General features: G+C 41.3%; 1 protein-coding gene across 2 annotated transcripts; it reads left to right on the top strand.

The window, feature by feature from the left end:
- The first annotated feature begins 2,267 nt into the window (after positions 1-2,267).
- Positions 2,268-7,630, top strand: LOC135598463 (uncharacterized). 2 transcript variants are annotated; one of them, XM_065092280.1, is made up of 3 exons: positions 2,268-2,698; positions 4,904-4,984; positions 6,876-7,630. In XM_065092280.1, the coding sequence occupies exons 1-3, from the start codon at positions 2,540-2,542 to the stop codon at positions 7,272-7,274; spliced, it is 639 nt and encodes a 212-aa protein (XP_064948352.1). In that variant the 5' UTR covers positions 2,268-2,539; the 3' UTR covers positions 7,275-7,630. The 2 variants fall into 2 exon arrangements, with proteins under 2 accessions (XP_064948352.1, XP_064948353.1); XM_065092281.1 differs by lacking the exon at positions 4,904-4,984.
- Positions 7,631-10,818: the final 3,188 nt, after the last annotated feature.

Below are 10,818 nucleotides of genomic sequence, written 5' to 3'. Positions count from 1 at the left end.
ACCATTTTCTAGATGATAAGTCCATATCCAACATCATAAAAGCTTTCCAACAATACTATGCAGTTTAAGATGCTACTGAAGTAACTCTTTTAAGTGCTGCTGCCGACAACATAAAATATGATAAACTTAATAACATAACCTAGATGTGAGCTTGATGATTCTTTTCACAAAACCTAACTAATGGACGAATAAGAAGCAAAAATAATAACAAACAATAATGGAGCTTCAATGTACCACCATACAATAAGACAAGATGATATTAACAAAAAAAATCCAATTCTGTAAAGCCAATCAGGAACAGAAAATTTACTACATGGTTGATGCTTACTCTACCCACTTAAGTTTTCAGCAGAACCATCATCATTACCATCGACATCCTCCTCCTCCCTATCATTTGTATCTTTATCATGATCTTCCTGCCATTGTTCCCAGCTTAATTTTGCAATATCCAGTTGTGCCTTTTCCAGAATCTACCTTCTCAGCAGCTATACATTCCTTTTGGAACTCCTTCCTCATCCTTTCCAGCTCTGCCATCTGCTGCCTCTTGTGATTCTGCATCTTCTCATAGATCTCATCAAACTTCTGAATTGACTCACATAGTATCTTAAAAGAAGAATCCAAACTCCCTGAGACATTCTCTATCTTCTGTGGGAGCCCATCAGAGTCATCCTCCTCATCACCATCATCCCCAGTTCTGCTATCTTCTGGACTGTCCCTTATCTCATTATTTCCATTACAACAATTCTGATAGAAGCTGGAGCTAGCAACGGCATACTTCCCCAAGTCAACGCTAAAGTTACTTGTTTGTTTTTGCATAAAGATCATGACTTCCAAAAAGAAGATAACAGCCCCTTTTTAGGGGTTTATTTGCGCTGCTAAAATAATGAAGGAAAGAAGAGGAGCACACAAAATCCCATCCTTGGGACAGATGAGAAGTTTAATGTTTTCTTTTCAACATGGGTTCTGCTGTGCTTCAGAAACCACTTACATCGTCAATCGAAAATATTGTGTCAATCAGTGGATATATCAACTTATTGTCCAAGATAAATCATGGCATGTTCACCACAAAAGAAAATATCATCCCAACCACTGAAATCATAAACATAATACCATCCTATTTGAATCCAAATACTGCCACTATCGCCTGTTCACTATCTGAATCCGGGTATATAGACAAGTGTCACGAATAATCCAAATACTGCCTTCTAAAATATCAGATCTTAGTATTCCTACTGCAGTTTCACTTGCAGAGTTGTAAGTAATAGCACTTAAAACAGCCTTTATGAGTGAATCATAGTAGGGATTTTGTCATCATTTACTGTAACATATTCAAGTTTTTCATCAAGAATGCGATCTACAATTAAGACCAAATGTACTATTCAAATCTTTTGAGGAAATGTGGCCTACTCTAAATTAACCTTCATAAAACTACAATATCAATCTGGAAAATAATCTATCACCTCTCCTCATGCTAAATCTTTTCTATTTCCCGTACAAATTCAGGTACTCACCGAGAAAACTATCACTCTTTATTTATGTCTTAAAGAAACTAAATTGGGCAGAAACTAAGTGCCTATCAATGCGAACAAAAGTGAAGCAAAGCCGAACAAGGTTCGAGCTTTTCTCAATTTCCTTCCCTGGTAAGACGCGGACCGTCTCAATGAGCTTCTCCGAGTCAGCGAACTAGGACCGCACCTTGACAGCCTGAAGAGGAAGAAAGGCAGGCTAAATGGTCGACAAGCTTCCGGGTGATGAGCCACTCGGTCACTCCTGCCCGCTCGCCTGCTCGAACACGATGTTGGGGACCCTCCGGCCTTCCTCTTATTGGCCGCATCGTTCTTTCCAGCCGCAGCGCGAGGATCCGCAATGGCCGTCTCCACGTGCTTCGAGTCGTGGTACGAAATCCTCCAGGTACTCGAGATGGTCCAGCGCCTCCTCCTATGGGGTAATCGCCGCCACTGCCGAATGCGAGAAGGAGCGATGGTGGAGGAGGCTGAGCCTTAGGGTTTCGTGCAAGCGGCGGAGAAACAACTTGCCCGCCTTGGGATTATGGAGATCGGTAGAGCCGATACGGAAGGCGGCGAGGAAAGCGTTGGCTTTTGGAGGGAGGGAATGGAACCGCGAGCTTTTCCTATTGAAGTTGTTTCTTGGCCGTTTGATCTCCATCATGGTGGTGAGATCAAACCATCAAGATGTTGCGCTTCTTCGAAGGTAAAATTGGAGGGTCCCAACCAGACGGTGGAGAGGGTAATCTATATAAGACGAGGGCAGCCCAATCCAGACGACCGTGGAACAGCAGGAAATCGCAGACGCCGAAGACGCGTCTCTACGATCCGTCGATTGTTTTGGTTCTTGTTCTTAATCGACAGGCACAATCTCTCTATCGATTCTTTTGTTCTTGTGGTTCTTGTTCTTTGCTTCTCCTTGGCGTTCGGGTTTGGATTTGGATTTGCATCGGAGAAACAGGTCGGGGTATCGTGAAGGATTGGGTTTCGTTTCCCTCTCTGGTCGATATCTGTCTTGCCCCTTGGTTCTATTGATGGCGAGGAAGCGGAAATCGGAGGCGATGGGCCTCGATGAGGCGGATCGAACGCTGTACTCCACCTTCTGCGCTGCCGCCAATTCGCTGTCGCAGGTTTACACACAGGCCATGAACCAGCAGAAGATCTCCTTCCAGGCCGGCGAGCGCCATGCGCTGGTTAGCTCCTCTCTCTCCCAATTCAGCATCTGTTAATCTGTCCCCACTTCACCGTATCTCTTTTTCCCATCCTTCATGGGTTCCTTCTAGTAGATCGTCGTTTTGTGAGCTTTAGGTTCTCAGATAGAATCGCCGTCTACGTTAGAAAGGTTTTCTTTGATGGAATTTGGCTACTCTTTTTTACCTTTCTATCGATGATACAGCGATGTTTCTACTCTATTAAATCCCTTTCTGGTGGTCAAATTCCCGCTGTTGTGTTTCCATTGGGTGGTTTGCTCAAATTTTCCTTTAGGCTTGTTCATATTAATTGTTTGCATTTGAAGAATACTCTTTGTGAACTCTTCAGTGGTTCGATTGAAGGGGATCTTTCATGTTGGTTGACTTCAAATCTTTTATTTGGAACACTTGGGAGGATCTGTCTCTGAAAATTAATATTTTGTTCTTGCTTGCAATTTGGAAAAGAAGGCAGCAGTTTATGCCTCCTAAGATTTGCAAATTTAATGTTGCTGATGAATTCATCCATGAAGGATTAGTTGACATGACTTTATATGATTAAGGCTTTAAATGAGGAAAATAATCTATTAGTGATATGAGAAGGAAGGAGACCTATGGCCAATATTTGAAGTTTTCATCAGAGTTCGCCCAATTTCAGCTACTGGCAAACTTGAAACACTTAAATCCTATACGGTTAGCTTCCTCGTTCATACTGGGTGATGCGGTTTATCCTCACACATAGGATGTAATTCTTGTCAGAAACTTATCAAAGGAGAATATGACTGACACTTGGCATTTGAATTCCTTAATAGATTAGTTGCTAAAATGGTAGATTCTCATAGATGTGGGTCGTAGATGTATTTTAATGTTTCGGAAAACAATTCTTCTATTGGCGAACAAACAGTTCAATGAGAGAAAAAGATCAACCATTAATGTCTTCTGCAGATTGTCTTCAATTTGACTATTGTCTTTACTAGTAAGGTGATCATCTTTTCCCTTTTTGGCAAGTAGAAAGAAGCATTTATTGCAATGGACTTTTTTCTCTTTGAAAGTTGATTGCTCGATTATTGCATACTGTGTGTGAATAATGAGATGGTGCTGCAAGCATCAAATAAACGAAATAATTAGATTTACATATGATGAATCTAGCTATCCCTATAATACTCTGCATTTACTTTGCTTTGTTGACTTAACTTTTCACAGACCTGGCTAAGCAAGGAATTATCTTGTATTCTATCTACATTTTAATTACCAGCCCAATCAAGGACTAGTTCTTAACATGTAGGTCAGTACCAATCAGTATTTATATTTTATATTTTATATTTTATATTTACTTTTTTGTGATACCAGACTGCGTGGGTTGGCATAATACTCTGGTTAATCATGGACTAGTTGTTAACACGTAGGTCAGTACCAATCAGTATTTATATTTTATATTTTATATTTACTTTTTGGTGATACCAGACTGTGTGGGTTGGCATAATACTCTGGTTATTGTTATGGTACCTATTTGATGTGTCATGATCTGACCTAGTAGGATAACTGACACATAAATTGATCAACCAATACCACCGGTTCAAAAATGCTTAAATCCAACTTACTGCCAGTTTGCTCATATAGCCTTATAAACAAATTCAATTTTCCTTGTACATCTGATGTGAGACTAAATGAAAATATAAACTGACTAAGACTAACTTATAATTCAAGAATATTTTACTAGGTTATTGGTTGATCAGCATACTCAACTGTGTCTCTTAATTAGATAAGTATATGGGAATTCTTTTGAGAAAGTTTGAATATGTAATAAGATTCCTCTATTAAACAAATAGTGCCAATTAAGGAAGTTATTAGGCACTTAATAAGTGCATGCATCTACCACAAATGGGTTACCACTTACCATTATCTTTTATTTCTTCTTTATCCTTGTCTTGATGTGTTTTTGCTATTCCCTCTTGTTTTCCACATTTGTGCTTATAATAATCTATGGTGATTCTCTGCTGTTGGTAAAAATTTAGTTATAATATTTATATATCCAGTTTCTAGGCAATGGCCTGTCAGTAGATGGTTGCTCTGCTAGCAAATCAGAGTCATGATTGAATGTTTCTCAATGACTGATATTTTCTTCTATAGTTAAAGATTTTTGCAATTGGTGCTTTTCAAAATATGATATTTCTTAGTTACGATGCTCTCCTTCATTATATGTTTGTGCAGGAGAAACTTTATCAATGGATTGTGAGAAACCACGAGGAAGGGTCAAGGGTTACCATAGCTGATATAGTTACACATATTCAGGTTTTACTAAGTTGGTTGTTCGTTTGCTTTTTTGTCATGTTCTAGAGTTTCAATTTTTCATGTTTTTGTTGTCTATTTAGTCTTATGTACTTTTATCACTAACAATTGTGATATTCTAGGCTAGACTCTCATCGAGTGTGGGCTGTAGTATATTAATTGCCACCCATTCCAAAGAGGAACATCTGAGTACTCCATTTAAGGTTTGGCCCGTGATTTTTTGGGCTTGGATTTGTCAAAATATACTGTTAAAGCAACCACTGAGTGTGTGTGTGGACCACATTAAGAACTACTCGACATCTTGGTGAATCAGCGGTCGTGGCGATGTGAACCATGCGTAGTGGCAACAGCATGATGAGTGATATTGCCTCTGAAATCTTATGCCATATGTGGATATCCTGGTAATCCATATGGGTTTTTTGTATGATATGTGTAGACAGAAAGGTATATAAGTGGGGGATAATATTATTCTACATAGAGAGTTTCACACTAGATGCAATCTGTGACTTAGTATATGAATCGCTAGACCCTACTTATCCTCATGTAGCACCTTCTTAGTGTTTCTTTTGGGGAGATTGATCCATGTGACTATGAGTTGAGACAGTGACAACATTTAATATGATTGTTCTGTTTCCTTCTTGTTTTTAGTTTATCTGATAATCTATAGTAATGCTGAACTTAAATAATTAGTTGTAGACTAACTCTTTCCTAGTAATTGGATTTGGACATGCATCATTATTCTCATGTAGCACGATGTGATAAGCTCTCTCAATTCATTTCTATATGCTAGATGGAAATGCATCATTTTGTTATTTGAAACTGTCTATATCAATTTTGTCTGGCCATAGCTGACTTGGCTTTTTGCAGAGAAAATTAGAGTTTTATCTTTTAATGGCTATCTAAATGAGCTTATGCCTGTGACTTTATACTAGAAAATGTTGTGTTGCATACAAATATTTGGCTGTTTATGCTTTTCACTGTCATGTATAGTAATAGCCATCTATTGTGATTGCCAAAGATGCACCTGTGCCTTATTAGTAATAACATGATAATTTTGTAAGGTGTTCTGCAAGGTATCAATTATTGTCGTTCTGGCTCCCTCTGATTGCTGTTGTTGATTGGAAAAGAAATGATTAACTCTTACAGAGTTCCATGATTTGTTCAATATTAAACAATACAAAAATGGTTCAGAATGCTATAAATTGGAACATTGGTCAGCAACATTTTGGTGGGTGCGGAAGATTGAATTAATATGCTACCGAAGGTTTCATATTGGTGATAAGTATCAGGTTTAACCCAAGTCATCGTAGGTGGACCTTCATCGACCCTTAATTAACTATGTAAATTTCTTTGAAATCCCCGTTAGCTAACCATGATAAATGTGAAACTTCCAACATTTGCAAGGACAGATGAGAGACACAGTGTCAAGGTGTTCAAACAACAACCCCAGTCATTTTCTTGGTGTTAAATAAAGTCCTGCTTAGAATGTTTTCCCTAATGAAATATGTGAAAATTGGATGAAGGTATGGTGCTGATTTTTACTGCCCTATTTTGCATGTGTAATTAATTCAACATGTTCGTTTGTTAGGATCTATTTTTGTCGAAGAAGTACGAGGTCAGATTTGGCTTTTTATGATTGAAGTGTTCTTTATACCTACATTACTAATCGACGTAGGTTTCGGGGAGTCCACTCATTTGGTGCATCTAGCAATAACTTTTTTCTTTTTGGTCTTTGATTGTATTTTGTTGTAAGCAGTACCCTCTTTCTCTTTTATTTCATGATCTACGGAAAGTCTATATTTTTAGCAGTAGTGTGTGTACATCATGTCTAGCAATATAAATATGAACAATATATCATTTCTAGAATTTGTTTACCGGATACTTCTTTTCACAGAATGAGATGGATTATGCCGGAGAAGGTTCATTAGTCTCCCCAAGGTCACCATTCCAACATCAGCACCACCAAACAACAATTCACTTAACAAACGCAGGCATCCAACCTGCATCTGGTTTGTTCGGACAGCCAACAGTCGGACTTGCCTCTCGAAGCGGTCACTCTGATCAAGCAAAGAACTCGGTTTTCTCAAATGCTCTTTCCAGCCCAGTGTGCAGAAGCCTTCAGCCATATCACCTTGCTCAGGGGAGTGGACTTTATGCAAATGCTGTCATACCAACTGGAACTGCAGGAGCAAGGAACCATGATCCAAATCAAAACCGGGATACTAATTCTCTCAGTTCCAATGATTCATCTATGGATATTCACACAGATAGCCCGCCTCATGAAGCATATTGACAAATCTCTCTGCTTTACATTTGTATATAGTTCAAGAACCTTAACTAATGAAGCCTCAAATCTCAGCTCTGCCACTTAAAGAGTTAGGTGGATATCAGAAAGGCTAGAAGAAAAGGTTTGAACCAAAACTTTCTTATCCACTCATGCTAAGTGATGCATGTGGTAACTCATGCAAGCCATAATTAGTGTGTGCTTTAATTTTCTTGTCAGTGTTGAATGTCTCATCTAAGTGCTCTTACTGCATTATGGACAAATATTTATAGTCTATGTGGTATAACCTTTTGTATCCGGTAATAGCTTTGTACATGTATATTTGAATAATATAAATGTATAATAATACATAGGCTTAAGTCTCACATTGGAAACCAATGAATATTTGAATAAATTTATGAGGGTTACACAGGAGACTAATTACATATTACCTCCTATAGTTAGTTACTTTTAGTATTTTTATTTTTATATTTTAAAAAATTATATTGGTATTCTTATAGGTACAAAGGTGAAATATTTAGGTCTCTTTACTTTAACCACGTCAGTTTTATTAAAAAAATATAAAAATAAAGAGTAAGAAAGATAATTTTAATGTTCGGTGGTGGATGACATTGGTGGTGGTCAACGATAAGGTTTGCTCTCATCGTGACCTCAGTCACCTCCATGAGGAGCGCATCATCAATCTTATTGTTGCTCGTCTCATGTCGTTCTGCATCTGCGTCGATGCTAACGCGATTGTCGAGCAGCAACTGCATTAGCAATGACGTAGATAGTAGTGGTCATCACAACGTCTATGGGGAAGATGGTGGTTGCCTCGTTGTTGACCTATTGAGTGAATCTTAGCCTCGGTTCGAAGCTGGGGTCGTTGGAGCTCCTATTGCTTCCTTCGCTACTGTGTCAATTCCGACATCACCTATTGTCGAGTGGCTCTTTTGTCGCTCAACAATTGCGTTAACAACGACGTAGATGCAGAGCAGTGAAAGGGTTGCTCGGCAAGAGGTGGTGTCAAAATTGATGCAATAGCAGGGGGGAGCAATAAGAGCTCCGGTGACTTCTACTTCCAATTGAGGCTAAGATTTGCCCAATGGGTTAGCAACAAGGTGGCCGCCATCTTTGTTGTAGACGTCGCAGTGGCTACCACCATTTGCGTCAACACAAATATCAAGCGACATGGGGTGAGCAATAATAAGATCGACGATGCGCTCCTCTTGGAAGCGGGTGATGGCGTGATAAAAGTGAATCTTATCATTGTCAGAGGCAACTAAATAACTATGTCAAAGTTGATGCTAACGGCATCGTCATCTGCTACCACCAACGGCATCGTCATCTGCTACCATCTTTGTTGTAGACGTCGCAATGGCTACCACCATTTGCGTCAACACAAATATAAAGCGACGTGGTGACACGGACTTAGCTGGTTTTGCCTAAGTCGTGCGGCACCCTTGCGTGTCCGTCCGCAAAGGTCAGCCTCCCCGAAGCCTCCCATTGTCCCTTAGGACCATCAAAAGAGAGAACGGGTTAGAGAGAACGCCTCAAACGGGATCCACAAGCAAACATGTCCGAAAAACACTTCATAGACCATGCAAATTACAAACAGACTTTACAAGCTCTGAACAGTGGCACAACAAAGGGTAAGATGGTCCATTACAGACCGAAAAGCTCTCGCACGTGTCCACATGACACAACCTTTATTTACAAGCCTAAAGAGGCCACCACCCAACTAAAATGGGACTTATAAGCCTTCGGCCGCCCCTTTACATTCTCTACAGGGCATGAACATGCCAAAAGACACGGACACACATAAGCATTACATCCAACATCTTGTTGAGAAGTTTGTCCGTGACATTCTCCCCCACTTATCCCTTCGACGTCCTCGTCGAAGCCTTTGTGAACACTGCAACTCTTCACCTTTGCTGAGTCTTCAATCTTCCGCTCCAGCTGCAATGCGCCTCCTGGCTCCCAGCTGCTCTCCGCTGCTGTTTTTGAGTAGTCGAACTTTGATCCGCCATGCTGCTTCAACTCACCAATGACTCTGACTGTGGTGTGGGGTTGGCTGAGTTGTGTTGATCCTTGTTGATTCCTGCAGATCTCCCAGATGAAGGAAAAGACCATCTTTACTACGCCAGTCCCTCAAAATTCCCACATGCTGCTTGAACTGGGTGGATGCTTGTTGGAGCTTTAACGAGCATCGCCTCGCAAACTTCTGAAGTTTTGGGTCCTTCCTCCACAAAATCTGCTCATTGACTCTTCTTTCAGTTAGTTGCCACATCCAAGTAGGTTCGCATCACTTCCGCTTTCGATTGGCATTTCGTTGGGAAATGAGGCGGACAATCTACTCTCAGTAGCACTGATCACCGTTGGTGAGGATTTGACAACTGTTGTCCTTCATTATCTTCGAAGGGTCTTTGAACTTGTGCAGAGCTCCTCTACTGGATAGATAAGAGAATTGGGGTACTCGGTTTCGCCCATTCTCTTAAGAGTTGAGAAGGCAAAGGTTACTTGACTTCGCCCGCCTCCTCGAGGTTGTACTTCATGCATCGAGCTGGTTACTGGTCTTCGCCTGCTCTTTGCTCACACTTCTGAAGCACTTGAAGTGTTTGCACTCCTTGCATTGAGTTAGTTACTGTGATTCACCTTCTCAATGCCATCGAACTTCTGGAATGCGGGAAGTTTTCACCCCAACTTGGAGTAATTCTCTGATAGATGAGGTCGCCTCTGGGATTGTACCGTCTTCTCCATCAACCCTGCCGCCTACTCACTGAGTAGCAAAGGTATAGCACCGCGTACTGCTTGCTTCGTTCCTTGGTCGTGCACTCTTGCATGACCCGAAGTCCTTCACTTATGGCTATCTTGATGAGAAGCACACTGACACCGGTCTTACGAAGTTCCTCGGCCTCTGCCCTTCAGCCTTGTCCCGGTACTTGGAGATTGCCTCTGCATGCTCCACCTCCTCGGCCCCTTTCACGACCAAACGCTCTCCCTCCGTGAGAGCAAGGGATCAATGACTTTGACGGAAGTCCCGCCTCTGCGGTACCATGGCGCTGCCATGCCCATGGCCCTACTATCCGTCGCCTCGCATCTGAATCCCTTTTCTTCACGATCAGTAGAGATGTCTCCGTGGCACTCCTCTGAGTCCACCTCCATTCTAACTGATTGCTTGACTATGGGTAGCTAAGTCCCTCTGGACTCATCGTCGCTTCCTCGCCCCTTTCGACCCCCTGCTCCAACACCTCCGTGTTCTCCAAGCAGTCTGTTTGGTCGATGGAAAGACAGACTGCAACTCCCATGCATGGCCTCTGCCATCGCATTGTAGGGTTTGCACCGATTCTGTTCTCCATAGCTTCCTTGGTAGCAACGTTCGCTTACTCGGCCTTGTCCTCTGACTTGCCGGGCTCCCTTAAGCGAATATGAGCTCTGGAGCAGTCCAACTCTCCAGCTGCTTCGATCATACCTCTGCATGATCAAGTCCCTCCCATGGGACTCCCTGGTACTTGCATACGAACTTTTCCCTTGGTGGAACCCAGCCCCCATATGCTGATGACCAAGGTTTTCA

Source organism: Musa acuminata, chromosome BXJ2-1, assembly GCF_036884655.1.
Source record: "Musa acuminata AAA Group cultivar baxijiao chromosome BXJ2-1, Cavendish_Baxijiao_AAA, whole genome shotgun sequence".
NCBI classification, from domain to species: Eukaryota; Viridiplantae; Streptophyta; class Magnoliopsida; order Zingiberales; family Musaceae; genus Musa; species Musa acuminata.
This window is presented reverse-complemented; position numbering and strand designations above follow the sequence as displayed.

Bases quoted from the DNA above. Each gene is read 5' to 3' on its own strand.
- LOC135598463 (XM_065092280.1), top strand. From the start codon at position 2,540: ATGGCGAGGAAGCGGAAATCGGAGGCGATGGGCCTCGATGAGGCGGAT. The intron at 2,699-4,903 runs GTTAGCTCCTCT...ATGTTTGTGCAG, and splicing joins CCGGCGAGCGCCATGCGCTG to GAGAAACTTTATCAATGGAT. The intron at 4,985-6,875 runs GTTTTACTAAGT...TTCTTTTCACAG, and splicing joins ATATAGTTACACATATTCAG to AATGAGATGGATTATGCCGG.